This window comes from Piliocolobus tephrosceles, chromosome 1, assembly GCF_002776525.5.
Source record: "Piliocolobus tephrosceles isolate RC106 chromosome 1, ASM277652v3, whole genome shotgun sequence".
In the NCBI taxonomy this organism is placed as follows: Eukaryota; Metazoa; Chordata; class Mammalia; order Primates; family Cercopithecidae; genus Piliocolobus; species Piliocolobus tephrosceles.
The window spans coordinates 135,615,983-135,633,207 of NC_045434.1; the positions used below are offsets into that span (position 1 = coordinate 135,615,983).

The 17,225-nt window shown below is 39.9% G+C and overlaps 1 protein-coding gene and 1 pseudogene across 1 annotated transcript in view; one reads left to right on the top strand and one right to left on the bottom strand.

Annotated features, from left to right (window-relative positions):
* The window catches only part of LOC111539287 (calcium-activated chloride channel regulator 4), a 32,134-nt gene extending 16,633 nt beyond the window's left edge, over window positions 1-15,501 (bottom strand). Inside the window, exons 1-3 of the mRNA XM_023207066.2 lie at window positions 15,343-15,501; window positions 2,943-3,083; window positions 2,657-2,804 (exon numbers count right to left, since the gene is read on the bottom strand). Coding sequence (XP_023062834.2) covers window positions 2,657-2,804; window positions 2,943-3,083; window positions 15,343-15,501 — 448 coding nt within the window. The remainder of the gene's footprint in view (window positions 1-2,656; window positions 2,805-2,942; window positions 3,084-15,342) is intronic.
* LOC111539466 lies at window positions 9,692-10,438 on the top strand (annotated as a pseudogene).
* Window positions 15,502-17,225: the final 1,724 nt, after the last annotated feature.

The following is a 17,225-nucleotide window of genomic DNA, read 5'->3' on the forward strand; positions in this document are numbered from 1 at the left end:
TTCCTTCCTTCCTTCCTTCCTTTCTTTCTTTCTTTCTTTCTTTCTTTCTTTCTTTCTTTCTTTCTTTCTTTTCTTTCTCTTCTTTCTTCCTTTCTCTCTCTCTCTCTCTCTCTTCTTTTTATGAGACGGAGTCTTGCACTGTTGCCTGGACTAGAGTGCAATGGCGCCATCTTGGCTCATTGCAGCCTCCGCCTCCTGGGTTCAAGTGATTCTCTTGCCTCAGCCTCCCGAGTAGCTGAGATTACAGGCACCCACCACCACGCTCAGCTGATTTTTTGTATTTTTAGTAGAGATGGGGTTTCACCACGTTGGCCAGGCTGGTCTTGAACTCCTGACCTCGTGATCCACCCACCTCGGTCTCCCACAAGTGCTCGGATTACAGGCGTGAGCCACTGTGCCCAGCCGTCATGTTTCTTTTTTCAGTCTTTATTATTCAAACTGTGGTTCTGGACCACATCCATCAGCATCACCCGGGAGCTTGTTAGAAGTGCAGAATCTTCAGGCCACCCTTTGCTTACAGAATCAGAAGCTGTATATTAACAAGATCCCTAAGTTACTCTTCTACATAATGCACTTTAAAAACACTGGTTTCAGGTTTCCTAGGCAAGTGGAACCAGGTTCGTGGGAGCAGAATTAGAACCTTCAGTAGGAAAGGAAAAAGCCCTTATATCAGCTACTGCAGTAGGAATCTGTTGCATGTTAAGAAAAATTTAAAACTCCCTGTACCTGGCTGTCTTCTCAGATAGTTCACTCAGACTCGATTCCTTCTCAGGTTTCCCTGCATCCCATGCCCACCTTAAAAGCAACCCTTTTGACTTAGAATTCCATTCCTGTCTACATCATTGTCTCATTTCCAGCTATCTCTGTTCCTGTTTCTAGTAACATTTCTCTCTCCCCCTCTTCACACTGTGTGTGTGTGTCGTGTGTGTGTGTGTGTGTGTACTTTTAATATGCGCTATGGCAGCCTCTAGTCATTCTGCATTGCTTGCCTGGGTGATCTAAATGATCTATTGTGATCGTTGGTATTGTTATCATTATTATTACAAAATTGCATAGATTTTGAGAGCTCTCTTACTAATGCTATTTGTCCAAAATCCTTATTGCTTTTTAGGACATTGAGGAATGTGAGTTTTTTACATAAATGCACATATCACATTATGCATTTGTGAAAAGGAAAAAAGATCTGTCTAAGAAGAAGGGGAGACCTGTCAGTAATAGAATAGGGTTTAGGTGTGGGATATGGGAAAAATCAATAACTGATATGGGGACACTGAACTTACTAATTGGAGGAGCCTTTCTGTTCTAAGAAAGGTGCAGGTAGAGAAGATGTAGGTGGTAATAAGTTTGGAAATAGAGAGGAAGAATGTAGAGACCTCTGTTTTATCAATCAGGACATTAATTGATGGGATTGAGAAGAGTGCCTAGAGATCTTGAGAAAAATGGTAGAAGTTTTAGAACAGCTGCAATAGGAATTGAGAAAGAGAATTGAGAAGAGCTGAGTAAAAATATTGTTGAGTAGCATTGAGTGCTTCACTGAGCTTGGAAGTGCGTTTTTATAATCATGTCAATTAGTTTTATAATTTTCTTCAACATTCTTGAAAACATGACAGGATCTAAGAATAAAGTTGATGTATAATTCAGAAGATTTAGTAAATTGAATGAAACATAAGATGAATGGTGAGAGAATTGAGCTATTTATACTTGTAGTCAAAATGACTGATTTTGCTGGACATGCCAGGTGGACAGAAAGTATAACTAAAAGGGCACAAAGGATTAGAGGTGCCAAGGAAAACAAGCATGGTCAGGATAATGTACAGGGAAGAGGTAAGACTGGGACATAAGGAGATGATGTAACTTTCAAGACTGGAGAGGAGAACTGGTCCAGGTAATGAATAGGACCAGATCTAGCTGAATGTTTGGCAGAGACCAGAGACTTGATGAGTGTTCAATGAACAGGAATAGAAGAGGGTAATTCTGGGGTATGGGGATTCAGGAAGGTTCCCATTTAATAGTGACACATGTGTAGAGCCATCCTTTAATAATGATTTGCATTTTTGTCTGTAAAATGCATTTTTGTTGTTTTGACAAATTATTTTAACATTTAGATTGAACTAGATGACATTGCCATTTTTATAGGTCAAAATGATCAATTACAGACAATGTCATCTGTTTCAATGAAATAGATTGATATTATCAGCAACTGGTAGCCTAGGAGTGTTTTCTCTTGACCAGTAACTGGCAACATGACTCTTTCCAGCTTACTATACATCTGGCCTTCATGTAGCTTCCCTGTGATTTGTTAATAACCAGCTATGGGAGAACTGGAAAAAATAAAATGTAAAAAGCATGCCTTAAGAAAAACATTTATTATTGCTTTTCTCTGTTTATATTTTTGTAGACACTGTACTGAGTACATTTATCTGGATTCTTTAATGTAGAACAAATATTTTACAAGGTAGAAACTCCTCTCTTTGCCATTTTATAGGGAATAAGCACAGAGACAGTAGGTCACTTGTTTAAGGTCACACACAGCTAGTAAGTAGGGGAGCCAGGATTTGATTCTATGGACTTTGGCCCCATGGCCTGCACACTTAACCTGCATAGAAAGTTGTATGCTGCAATCATTGCAAAGTTATTTTTTAACCAAAATTTCTACCTGGTGGTCCATATTCGTTTTGTTTTTTCCCAAGTAGAAAGTCAGGGGTGAAGTGAATGTGTTCGCCTTTCTCTCCACATTCTGTGAACTGCTTGGTGTATGGTTCATCTCTACCTGGGAGCGTAGGTGGTGCAACTATAACATCAGCCTGAGAGTGTTGAAAAAGATTGTTAAACATGAACAACAAAAAAGATAATATTCAGTTAGAAAGACTCTTAAATAATTTGTGGCAAAAATGGGTAATATCAGAAAATATAGTTTTTTAAGAGAAGATTTTGACACTTACGTGTTCATAGTTTTCATGTTTTGGCCTTTTGTACAGAGGATTTTCCTTCCAATTTTCAGGAATTAATATAGATACATTTTTGAAAAAAAATCTTCTTTCTGTGGCTTCAAACAGGTAAGTAGAAGCTGTAGTGACCATATCCTGTGATTAGAGGAAAAAACGTGTGAGGATGGCGAAGTTAGAGTGAACTAAATTAGCAGAGTTTTGTGACAGGCATTTCCGAACTTAAGAGTGGACAGAAAAGCAACAGACTGATGAGCAGGTTCTCTGCCTCATTATTCTAACTCTGCCACCTGTCAACCAAAAACCATCACTTAATCCTGCACGTTGAAAGCCTCCTCAGTCTTCTGTAATCTTGCCTTAAAAGGCAAATGCTTGTATTTGGCATTACGATAAATTGATTAATATGAATATGTACATGGACTTTGGAGTCATTTATGTGATTCCAATACTAATGTTAGTATCTTCTGGGTGATGGATCTTGGTTGATTTATGCAATACTCCAAATCTCAGTTTCCTCATCCTTCAATGGACTATTACTATCTATCAGTATGGTTGGCATAGAAATGGAACTCTACAAATAGGAAATCTTAAAACTGTTTGATATCATTACTATTTACAAGAAATCTTAGTAGAAAATAGCCTTGGTTGATGCAAACTGAGGAGGATACTCTGTAGAAATGGGTCATTGAAGAGGTTTCCCATCCCAACCTTAGGAGAAGCAGCTGGGTTTGGAGCCTGTGTGGGTGGGAGGTGTGATGAAAAAAAAAAAAAAAAAAACCCATAGTAGAGGAAAAACTTTGATTACAGAACTGTTGCTCTACCACCAATCTGAAAATAATATCATCTTATATTCAGAACTATGAACTCACATACAAGGACAAATAAGAAAAATAGTCTCTCCCAGGAGAAAGCAAACTAGTTGGAAAACATATTTCAGCATATCATCTATGAAAACTTCCCCAACCTTGCTAGGAGGCCAACAGTCTAATTTAGAAAATAGGGAGAACTCCTGAAAGACTTACACGAGAAGATCATCCCCAAGACACAATCATCAGATTTTCCAAGGTTGAAATGAATAAAAGAGTGTTAAAGGCAGCTAGAGAGGAAAGGGCAGATCACCTACAAAGGGAACTCCATCAGGCTAACAGTGGACCTCTCAGCTGAAACCCTACAAGCCAGAAGAGATTGGGAGCTGATATGGTTTTGCTGTGTCCCCATCCAAATCTCATCTTGAATTGTAGTTCCCATAATCCCCACGTGTTGTGGAAGGGACCAGATGGAGACAACTGAACTGTGGGGTGGCTTTCCCCTTCCTGTTCTTGTGATGTAAGTTCTCATGTGATCTGATGGTTTCATAAGGGGCTTCCCCCTTCCCTCAGCTCTTATACTTCTCCTTCCTGCTGCCATGTGAAGAAGGACATATTTGCTTCCTCGTCTACCATGATTGTAAGTTTCCTGAGGCCTCCCCGCCATGCTGAACTGTTAATTAAATCTTTTCCTTTATAAATTACCCAGTCTCAGGCATGTCTTTATTAGCAGCATAAGAATGAACTAATACTGGGGCATTTATTCAGCGTTCTTAGGTAAAATAATCTTCAACCAAGAATTTCATATCCAGTCAAACTAAGTTTCCTAAGTGAAGGAGAATTAAGTTCCTTTTCAGATAAGCAAATGTCAAAGGAATTCATTACCACCAGACCTGCCTTACAAGAGATCTTGAAAGAAGCACTAAATATAGAAAGGAAAGACTGTTACCAGCTAATACAAAAACAGACTTAGACACACAGACCAGTGTCACTCAAGTCAACATAATAACTAGCCAACAAAACAATGACAAAATCAAATCCACACATATCAATATTAACTTTCAATGTAAATGGGCTAAATGCCCCACTTAAAAGGCACAGAGTGGCAAGCTGAATAAAAAAGCAAGACCCAATGGTATGTTATCTTCAAGAGAATCATCTCATAAAGGCATAATGACACCCATAGGCTCAAAATAAAAAAATGGAGAAAACCTACCAAGCAAATGCAAAACAGAAAAAAGCAGGGGTTGTATTACTAATTTCAGACAAAACAGATTTCAAACCAACAAAGATAAAAAAAGACAAAGAAGGGCATTACATAATGGTAATGGGTTCATTTTAACAAGAAGATCTAACTATTCTACATATATATGTACGCCCAACACAGGAGCACCCAAATTCATAAAGCAAGTTCTTAGAGACCTACAAAGAGACATAGACTCCCACTCAATAATAGTGCGAAACTTCACTGAGGCAGAATTAACAAATTAACAAATTAATTAACAAAGATATTCAGGACCTGAACTCAACATTGGATCAAATGGATCCGATAGACCTATACAGAACTCTCCACCCCATAAAACAGAACATACATTCTTATCACCACATGGCACATACTCTAAACTCAACCACATAATTGGACATAAAACAATCCTCAGCAAATGCAAAAGAACCGAAATCATACTAAACACATTCACAAACCACAGCACAATAAAAATAGAATTCAAGAGTAAGAACATCACTAAAAACCATGCAATTACATGGAAATTAAACAATATGATCCCGAATGACTTTTTTTTTTTTTTGGTAAATAATAAAATTAAAGTAGAAATCAAGATGTTCTTCAAAACTAATGAGAAAAAACATCCAGAATCCCTGGGACACAGCTAAGGCAGTTTTAAGAGGGAAATTTATAGCATTAAATACCACATCAAAAAGTTAGAAAGATCTGAAATTAACAACCTAACATCACAACTGAAGGAATTAGAGGAGCAAGAACAAATCAACCCCAAAGCTAGCAGAAGAAAAGAAATAATCAAAATTAGAGCTGAACTGAAGGAAATTGAGACACAAAAGCCATTCAAAAAATCACAGATCCAGGATCTAATTTTTTGAAAAAATTTATAAACTATATATGCCACCAGCTACCAGCTAGACTAATAAATAAGAGAGAAGGTCCAAATAAACAGAATTGGAAATAAGGGAATGTTAATGCTAACCCCTCAGAAATAAAAATAACCATCAGAAACTACTATGAACATCTCTATGCACACAAACTATAAAACCTAGAAGAGATGGATAAATTACTGGACACATCTCCCAAGACTGAACCAGAAAGAAATTGATTTCCTGAACAGACCAATAACAAGTTCCTAAATTGAATAAGTAATAAACAGCCTACAAACAACAAACAAACAAAGCCCAGGATCTTATGGATTCACAACCAAATTCTACCAGATGTACAAAGAATTGCTGGTACCATTCCTACTGAAACTATTCCAAAATTTTGAGGAGAAGGGATCTTCTCCAACTCATTCCATGAGGCCAGCATCATCCTGATATGAAAACCTGACAGAAATCCAACAAAAAAAAAATTTCAGGCAAACATCCTTTATGAACATTGATGCAAAAATTCTCAATGAAATACTGGCAAACCAAATCCAGCAGCACATCAAAAAGCAAATCCACTATGATCGAGTAAGCATCATCCCCAGGATGCAAGATTGGTTCAACATACACAAATCAATAAATGTGATTCATCACATAAACAGGACTAAAGACAAAAACTACATGATTATCTCAGGAGATGGAGAAAAGGTTTTCAATATAATTCAACACCACAATAAAGTAGATATTGAAGGAAAATACCTCAAAATAATGAGAGCCATCTATGACAAACCCACAGTCAACATTATACTGAATGGGCAAAAGCTGGAAGCATTCTCTTTGAAAACTGGCACAAGACAAGGATGCTGTCTCTTACCACTCCTATTCAACTTAATATTGGAAGTCCTAACCAGAGCAGTCAGGCAAGAGAAAGAAATAAAGGGCATCCAAATAGGAAGAGAGGGAGTCAAAGTATCCCGGTTTGATTATGACATAATTCTATATCTAGAAAACCCCATAGTCTTGGCTCAAAAGCTCCCTCAGCTGATAAATAGCTTCAGCAAAGTTTCAGGCTACAAACTCACTGTATAAAAATCACTAGTCTTCCTATACACCAACAACAGCCAAGTCCAGAGCTGAATCAAATAGGCAATCAAATACCATTCGCAATTGCCACAAAAAGAATAAAATACCTAGGAATACAGCTAACCAGAGTGGTGAAGCTTTTCTACAATGAGAATTACAAAACACTGCTCAAAGAAATTGTGTCAGAGAAGACACAAACTAATGGAAAACATCCCGTGCTCATGGGTAGGAAGAATCAATATCACTAAAATGGTCATACTGCCCAAAGCAATTTATAGATTCATTGCTATTCCTATCAAACTACCAACAACATTTTTCACAGCACTAGAAAAAAACTATTTTAAAATTCATGTGGAACAAAAAAGAGCCTGAACAGCCAAGGCAATCTTAAGCAAAAAGGACAAAACTGGAGGCATCATGTTATCTGACTTCAAACTATACCACAGGGATGCAGTAACCCAAAGAGCATGGTACTGGTATAAAAACAGGCCTAGACCAACAGAACAGAATAGAGAGCCCAGAAATAAGGCTGCACATCCACTACCATCTAATCTTCAACAAAACTGACAAAAACAAGCAACAGGGAAAAGATTCCCTATTAAATCAATGGTGCTGGGATAACTGGCTAGCCGTATGCAGAAGATTGAAGCTGGATCCCTTCCTTACACTATATAGAAAAATCAACTCAAGATAGATTAAAGACTTAAATGTAAAACTGAAAACTATAAAAACCCTAGAAGACAGCCTAGGCAATACAGTCCTAGACATAGGCAAAGATTTTATCACAAAGATGCCTAAAACAATTGCAACAAAAGCAAAAATTGACAAGTGGAATCTAATTAAACTTAAGAGCTTGTGCACAGCCAAAGAAACTGTCAACAGAGTAAACAGACAACCTACAGAATAGAAGAAAATATTTGCAAATAATGCATCTGACACAGGTCTAATATCCAGCATTTATAAGGAATGTAAACAAATTTTCAAGAGAAAAACAAACAATGTATTAAAAAGTGGGCAAAGAACATGAACAAATACATTTCAAAAGAAGACAGACATGTGGCCAACAAGCATGTGAAGAAAAGCTCAGTATCAATAATCATTAAAGAAATGCCAAAAAAACCCACCATGAGATATCATCTCATACCAGTTAGAATGGGTATTATTAAAAAGTGAAAAAAAAAAAAAAAAAAAAAAAGATGCTTGCGAGGTTGAGGAGAAAAGGGAACACTTACACATTGTTAGTGGGAGTGTAAATTGGTTCAACCACTATGGAAAGCAGTATGGTGATTCCTCAAAGAGCTAAAAGCAGAACTGCCATTCAACCCAGCAATTCCATTGCTGGATATATACTCAGAGGAATATAAATCATTCTACCAGAAAGACACACATGCACGTGAATGTTTGTTGCAGCACTATTCACAATAGCAAAGACATGGAATCAACCTAAATGCCCATCAATAAGAGATTGGATTAAAAAGTGTGGTCCAGGGCCGGGCATGGTGGCTCATACCTGTAATCCCAGCCCCTTGGGAAGCTGAGGGGGGCAGATCACTTTGGGTCAGGAGTTTGAGACCAGCCTGGGCAACACGGTGAAACCCCATCTCTACTAAAAATACAAAAATTAGCTGGGCATGGTGACAGATGGAGACTCTGTCTCAAAAACAAACAAACAAACAAAAACAAAAAACACCACCAAAAATAACTGTGGTACATATACACCATGGAATACTACACAGTAATAAAAAAGAATGAGATCATGTATTGTGTGGGAACATGGGTGGAGCTGCAGGCTATTATCCTTAGCAAACTAACACAGGAATAGAAACCCAAATACCACATGTTCTCATGTATAAATGGGAGGTAAATGATGAGAACTTCATGAACACAAAGAAGAGAACAACAGACACTGGAGTCTACTTGAGAGTTGGGGTGGAGGTTGGGAGGAAAGAGAGGAACAGAAAGATAATATTGGGTACTAGGCTTAACACCTGGGTGATGAAGTAATCTGTACAACAAACTCCCATGACACGAGTTTACCTATGCAGCAAACCTTCACATGTGCCCCTGAACCCAAAATAAAAGTTAAAAAAAGAAAAGAAGACACTATGGGTCATATATAGACACACAAACTTCTTTTTCTTTTTTTTCTTTTTTTTACGGAGTCTTGCTCTGTTTCCCAGGCTGAAGTTCAATGGCTCAGTCTAGGCTTACTGTAACCTCCGCCTCCTGGGTTCAAGTGATTCTCCTGCCTCAGCCTCTCGAGTCTCTAGAATTACAGGCGTCTGCCACTGGGCCCAGCTAATTTTTGTATTTTTTAGTGGAGACAGGGGTTCGCCATGTTGGCCAGGCTGGTCTCGAACTCCTGACCTCAGGTGATCCACCCGCCTTAGCCTCCCAAAGTACTGGGATTACAGACGTGAGTCACCACTCCCGGCCGACACACCAACTTTTTATGGGAAGTAAAACTATGGCGAGTTTCCTAAGCAGAGTTGATTGTTTTAAAAGAGTAAAGAAGGCCGCGCGCTGGCGGGCTCTCCTCCCTCCGCGGCGGGAAGTGGGCGGCAGTGGCGGTGGCGTCAGCTGAGCAGAGGACCCAGAGAGCAGCCTCGCGGGTCAGACAGGATCGTCGTGACAAAGGCTTCGACAGCTTGCTGGAATAGAGGATCTCTGCTGCCTCTCCTCTTCTGTGGCTTTCTTGTGGGCTGCACCAGACGGCAGGACCCAGATAACTGTTCTCTCAAAGACACAATGTTTGCACGAGGACTGAAGGGGAAATGTGTTGGCCACGAGGAAGACGTGGAGGGAGCCCTGGCCGGCTTGAAGACCGTGTCCTCATACAGCCTGCAGCGGCAGTCCCTCCTGGACATGTCCCTGGTGAAGCTGCAGCTTTGCCACATGGAGCCCAACCTGTGCCGCTCAATCTTCACTGCCAGCATGGTCCGGCAGATCCAAGAGGAGATCGGACGTGGCGCTCAGTGGCACCCCAGGCTACAGGGCGGGCGCCGCTCGACCGCTTGGTTTTCATGGAGATCCTGTGCCGCGCGGCGTGGGAGCAGGAGGGGGCACGTCCTGCCTCTAGCTTGGGAGACGGTCACGCACAGGGCCCAGTTTCTGACCTTTGCCCAGTTACCACAGCACAGATGCCGAGGTCCCCGTAGAGGAGCGTCTGGGAGATGGATGGCCCTCAAGAAAACAGAGGAAGCTTTCACAAATCACTCGGATCAGGTATTTGAAACGCTGGAGACTAAAAACCCTGGCTGCATGGAAGAGCTGTTTTCAGGCGTGGACAGCCCCTACTACGACTTGGACACAGTACTGACAGGCATGATGGGGGGGGGCGCCGGGCCGGGCCCCTGTGAAGGGCTCGAGGGCTTGGCTCCGGCCACCCGGGGCCCCAGCTCCAGCTGCAAGTCCGATCTGGGCGAGCTGGACCACGTGGTGGAGATCCTGGTGGAGACCTTAGCCGGAGCCCTAAGCGCTCGCAGCTGTGTCTGACGCGTGGACACGTGAGCAGTGGCTACTGCAGAGGGTGCGCCTGCAGCCAGCGGCCCAGCCTTGATGCCTTGTCTGCTGATTCTGAGAAATCCCAGAACAGATCATAACCAGCGGGGTCTGCAACCCCAGGCCCGTCCCACTCACTTTCCCCGCTGCGGAGGGCCAGGCAGAGACAGCAGTTCTCCTGAAAGACTTCTCTCTCTGGGCTGGTCCTGACGTCCTTACAGCCCTGGGCCCCTCGTCTCTCTTTGTATACCCCACTGTAGAGGACGGCGAGCCACAGCTGCATCAACCTTTATATTTAGACAGGTGAGTTTTTCACAATTCAGTTTCAAGTGTTTGGAGCAATACTTTGTCTTAAGATATATATTTTTAAACGTTTCACACCTTATGTCTTTAGATTGTTTCAGCTATTTTCTTAGAAGTATATTTTTTCTATAGATATTCTTTGCTGCGACATTAGAACTTCTTTAGCCTAAATAATTGTAGTTGGTGTGTTTCATTTTTTTCAGGTTTAAATAAGAGATTTTTTTTTTTGCAGTGAGCATCACTAAGGTACTTGTAAACAGTGTGAATGTATCATGTTTTACTTTAAACGTGTGTGCAATACTTCTCCATTATGTTCTGTACTACCATGAGACCCGGGTGAAAATCAAGAGCCGCACACAGCTACTACACTTTTTTTGTCATTAGAAAATCTACGGAGAGAGCCACACCTTCCTAGACTTGAGCATAAATGATGGAGATTTTATTTACGTCTATTTACATGCAAATGTCATTGAAGACAAAGGTCAAATATCTGTTTGGAGATCACGGGCACCAGTTGGTCTTCAGGGACCTCAGAGACCCTCCGTGGTGCCTTCTGACAGGCGGTGTTCCTGAAGGTCTCCCATCAGCCCAGACACCTGCCCTGGGTGAGGAAATAACACTGCTGCTGGATTAGAAATGCCTGTGCTGCTCTGTTAGTTTGGTGCTGGAACAAAAGGTCAAGGTTTGGCTGAAGTCTAGAATGAAAGAAATCTGAATCCCTGTCATTCATGGCCCCTTGATCTGTAGGGTCATAGGTGCTGCCGCAGGGAGTGAGCTGGGGGTGCCTGCAAACTTCCTTTCCTGCCCCACCTCACCCCACTTGTGTTTCCTGTTCTTCATGCTTTTTCTAACTTCCTCACCCCTTAGCCAAAAAGGTTTGTTTTCTTTTGTGGATATAGCCATTCTTAAATATCAGTGATGTAAACCTCACTTTATTAAAAAATTATCCAGCAAAACAAAACAAAACATAACAAATGGTAAAGAAAAGAGACAAGGCATAAGGATTTTTAAAGTTTTGGGTTTTTCAAAAGCAAGAATTGAAATAAAAATAACATAATGAATGAATATAACAATGAATAGCTAAACTATTAATATTTGGTACACGAACTCATTTTGGATAAAAACTGAATTTTCTTAAACATTAGTAAAAGAGGCTGGGTGCGGTGGCTCACACCTGTAATCCCAGCACTTCGGGAGGCCGTGGCGGGTGGATCATGAGGTCAGGAGATCAAGACCATCCTGGCTAACACGGTGAAACCCCGTCTCTACTAAAAATACAAAAATTTAGCCGGGCGTGGTGGTGGGCACCTGTAATCCCAGCTACTCAGGAGGCTGAGGCAGGAGAATGGCATGAACCCGGGAGGCAGAGGTTGCAGTGAGACAAGATCACACCACTGCACTCCAGCCTGGGGGACAGAGCGAGATTCTGTCTCAAAAAAAAAAAAAGAAAAGAAAAGAAATAGTCCCTCCCTAGACCTTATTATCTCATCTCATGAGGAATATAAGAATGAAAGACACTTCTTTTTTTTTTTTTTTTTTTTTTTTGAGACAGAGTCTTGCTCGGTCACCCAGGCTGGAATACAGTTGCGTGATCTCGGCTCACTGCAACTTCTGCCTCCTGGCTTGAAGCGATTCTAACTCTGACTGTGATGCTTAACATGATCTTAGAAAAATCATTTATTTTTTCAGACCCCTGGTTTTCTCTTCTGTAAAATGTGGATTATAGTATTTCACAGCGTTTCTTGAAGATATTAAATGCGAAGGTTTTGTGGAGGGCTGGGAGAAATGTCAGGAAACATTGTAAAATCTGGGCATGTCTGTAAACAATTGAATTTCTGCTTGTACTTATAGAGGACCAGGTGTACAAAATTTTTGCCCATCCAAGTAATTCTTTCAAATAGTGATTTCTGAGTAAAGAAAAGTTTGATACTGATTTACTGTCCTCTGGACACTGAAAACCTATCATTCAGAATCAGCTGTATTAATTGCTCTTTAAACATCTTTAGTAAGATGAATTTTTATCTTCTCATGAAATTTAACAGGTACCTCTAAGCAAATATCTCTGTGATGTAACAGAGTTTATAGAGAGTGAGTGACAAATGGCAGCCACAAAATCACTTGATTAAAACTTAAGTCATGCCTATCACCTTCTGCTGGGTAATTAAAATATGCAAAAGTCAACCATGAGCAACAGAACACAATAGTGGACAAATTAAATATAAGGAATTAGTATATGTTGCTGTCAGGGACAGGGAAAAATAATTTACATGGCTGCACCACCAAACTCTGCATTACATAGAATGTTATATTTGAAAGAAACAGAAATCAGTGTCCTTGCTTTAGTCCTGGAGACTTTCTCTTCTCCATCTGTAGAAAACCTGGTTATCTACACCCAAATTTTCATTCCTTCATCATGAATTCAGATCTACATGGATGTTTCAGAAGTAACAAATTCCAAAAGCCCCAATCAACTAACTTGATTTTCCAAATGCTAAATTTTCTCCACTTGCAGTCTTCCCCTTCTCAACTGATGACAATTTCATCCTTCCAAGTGTTCAAGCAAAACTCTTGAATTCTTCTTTGATTCTTATTGTATTTCCTTCCTACCCTCACCTAGTTTTCAATGGGCTCTTCTCTCACTCATCTTAGGTCTCTGCTGACACATCATCAGTGAGGCCTTCCCTGACTTCCCTACATGAAACAGCAACCCACATTCTTCCCCAACCCAGCCCCACCTAACACTCCATATCCCTCTTCCTGATTTGTTTTACTCCACAACCACCTACTACCTTCTGACCTGTGATCCTTTTACTTATTAACTATGTCTTTGAAAAGAAGATACACTGCATGGTTCCAGAGGCTTTTAAAAAATTTTACTGCTCTTCAGCATGTCATAAACATTCAATAAAGAGTATTTTAAAGAACAAATGAGTCCAACTGCTAACTTACAGATCAAGAAACTCAGCGTTAGGAGCCCTGTGCCTTGTCTTCTGTCTTGTGGTAAGACAGTGCAGAACCCTGTCTAAAACCCTTATCTCCCTCTGCCCATTACCGTATTGTCCTCACTGCACCACACTGCTTTTAACTTCCTGAAGGACTCAGAAGTTTCCATAGTAATTATTAACTATTAACTTTGTTTTCTTCTCCATAATTCAAACAGAAGACATCCCAATTCTTTTTTTTTTTTTTTTTTTCAGAGACTGAGTCTTGCTCTGTTGCCCAGGCTGGAGTGCAACGGCATGATCTCAGCTCACTGCAACCTCTGCCTCCCAGGTTCAAGCAATTCTCCTGCCTCAGCCTCCCAAGTAGCTGGGACTACAGGCATGTGCCACCACGCCCAGATAATTTTTTGTATTTTTAGTAAAGACGGAGTTTCACCATGTTGGCCAGCCTGGTCTCAAAATCCTGTCCTTATAATCTGCCTGCCTCGGTCTCCCAAAGTGTTAGGATTACAGGTGTGAGAGCCACCGTGCCTGGCCGACATCCCAATTCTTGGGAAAAATATTTGCTAACTATTCATCCAACAATGGATTATTATCCAGAATACACAAGAAACTCAAAAACCTCAAAGACAAAGTGATAATAATATTTTAAAATGGGCAAATGATCTGAATAGACATTTCTCAAAAGAAGAAAAACAAATGTCCAACAAGTATATGAAAAAGTGCTCAGCATTACTAATCGTCAGGGAAATGCGAATCAAAACCAGAATGAGACACCATCTCAGCCCAGTTGGAATGGTTATTATCAAAAAGACAAAAAAAAGTGCTGGCAAGGATGTGGAGAAAGAGACCTATCATATATCATTGGTGGAAATGTAAATTAATACAGTCATTATGGAAAACAGTATGGAGGTTCTTCAAAAATCTAAAAATAGAATGACCACATGATTCAGCAATTCCACTAGTGGGTATATATCCAAGGGAAAAGACATCAGTCTGCACTTCCATGTTTATTGTAGCACTATTCATGATGGCCAAGATGTGAAGTCAACCCAAGTGTCCATCAACAGATGAATGGATAAAGTGTGGTATATAAACACAAATGAATACTATTTAGTCACTGAAAAAAAATGAAATTGCTTCATTTGTGGCAGCATGGATGAGTGTGGAGGACATTATGTTAAGTGAAATAAGCCAGGCACAGAGAGATAAATACCACATGTTCTTATGCATATGTAGGAACTAAACCAGGGTATCTTCCAGAGATAGAGAGTAGAATGATACTTATCAGAGGCTGCAAAGGATAGGGGAGGGAGGGGAAATAAAGAGAAGTTGGTTAATGTGTACAAAAGCACAGTTATATAGACGGAATAACTTATAGTATTTGATAGTACAATAGGAAAATTAAAGTTACTGATAATCTGTTACGTATTTCAAAATAGCTAGAAGAGAAATATTATAGTGTTCCCAACACAATGCAAAGATAAATGTTTGAGTTGCTGAATATGCTGATTACCCTGATTTGATCTTTACAAATTGTATACATGTATGGAAATATTACTTTGTGCACCATAAATAGGTACAATTATATGTCAATTTAAAATAATAGTAAAAACCTAAAAATTAATGAAACATATTCCATTTTGTTCTTACCTGTATTTGTTCAATTATTTTTTCATCTTCTGGCACGCTAGGATCTATTACAATGATAATATCTTCAAAACCATTATGATTCAGCCTGATTAAGGAACTATTTGACTGGTGCAGCAGGCACAGAACTAAGAGGAAAACAAAACCTCTGAGTAACCACATTGTTCCTCTCTAGTTATTCCCGGCCCAAATGTTGGTTTGTTCAAGAGGCTTTTCTTCTCTTTCTCTTTATATATGTTCCTAAAACTTATCAATACTGGCTGACTATAGGATGTTGACTGTATAAAGGTACATTATGTCGGGAAATACATGACTAATTCACATTAATTGTTTAATTATATGTTATAAAAGTGACTAAGAGTCAAAATCAGATCATTTTATAAAATGCATTGCACGTTTTCCTCTTGGAACACATTGTCTTTGTTGTTGTCATTGTTGATATTCTAAGGGCTCCTTGACAGCAGGGATTTTTTTTTTTTCAATAGGTTTTTGGATAACAGGTGGGGTTTGTTTATGAATAAGTTCTTTAATTATAATTTCTGAGATTTTGGCGCACCCAACCACCTGAGCAGTGTACACTGTACCCAATGTGTAGTATTTTATCCCTCACCCCCACTCTTTCCCCTAAGCCCCCAAAGTCCATTGTGTCATTCTTATGCCTTTGCATCCTCATAGCTTAGCTCCCACTCATGAGTGAGAACACACGATGTTTGGTTTACCATTCCTGAGTTACTTCACTTAGAATAATGGTCTCCAATTCCATCCAGGCTGCTGCAAATGCCATTATTTCATTTCTTTTTATGGCTAAGTAGTATTCTATGGTGTATGTGTATGTACGTAGGTGTGTGTGTGTATATATATATATCACATTTTCTTTATCCACTGGTTGATTGATGGGCATTTGGGCTAGTTTCATATTTTGCAATTGCAAATTGTGCTGCTATAAACATGTATGTGCAAGTATCTTTTTCATATAATGACTTCTTTTCCTCTGGATAGATACCCAGGAGTGGTATTGCTGGGATTGCTGGATCAAATGGTAGCTCCACTTTTAGTTCTATTTTTTTTTTTTTTAAGATGGAGTCTCACTCCATCTCACAGGTTGAAGTGCAGTGGTGCGATCTCAGCTCACTGCAACCTCCGCCTCTAGGGTTCAAGCAATTCTTCTGCCTCAGCCTCCTGAGCAACTGGGATTACAAGTGCATGCCACCATGCGTGGCTAATTTTTGTTATTTTTTTGTTTGTTTTTTAGTAGCGATAGGGTTTCACCATGTTGATCAGGCTGGTCTTGAACTCCGACCTCGTGATCTGCCAACCTCGGCCTCCCAAAGTGCTGGGATTACGTGTGTGAGCCACCGCATCCGGCCCACTTTTAGTTCTTTAAGGAATCTCCACACTGTTTTCCATAGTAGTTGTACTAGTTTACATTCCCAGCAGCAGTGTAAAAGTGTTCCCTTTTCACCACATCCATGCCAACATCTATTTTTTTTTAATTTTTTGATTATGGCCATTCTTGCAAGAGTAGGGAGGTATTGCATTATAGTTTTGATGTGCATTTTTCTGATCATTAGTGATGTTGAGCATTTTTTCATATGTTTGCTGGCTATTTACATATCTTGTTTTGAGAATTGTCTGTTCATTTCCTTAGCTCACTTTTTGATGGGACTGTTTTTTTCTTGCTGATTTGTTTGAGTTTGTTGTAGATTCTGGATATTAGTCCGTTGTCAGATGTATAGATTGCAAAGATTTTCTCCCACTCTGTGGGTTGTCTGTTTACTCTGCTGATTATTTCTCTGTGGGTTGTCCGTTTGCTTTGCTGATTATTTCTTTGCTGCACAGAAGCTTTTTAGTTTAATTAAGTCCCAACAATTTATCTTTGTATTTGT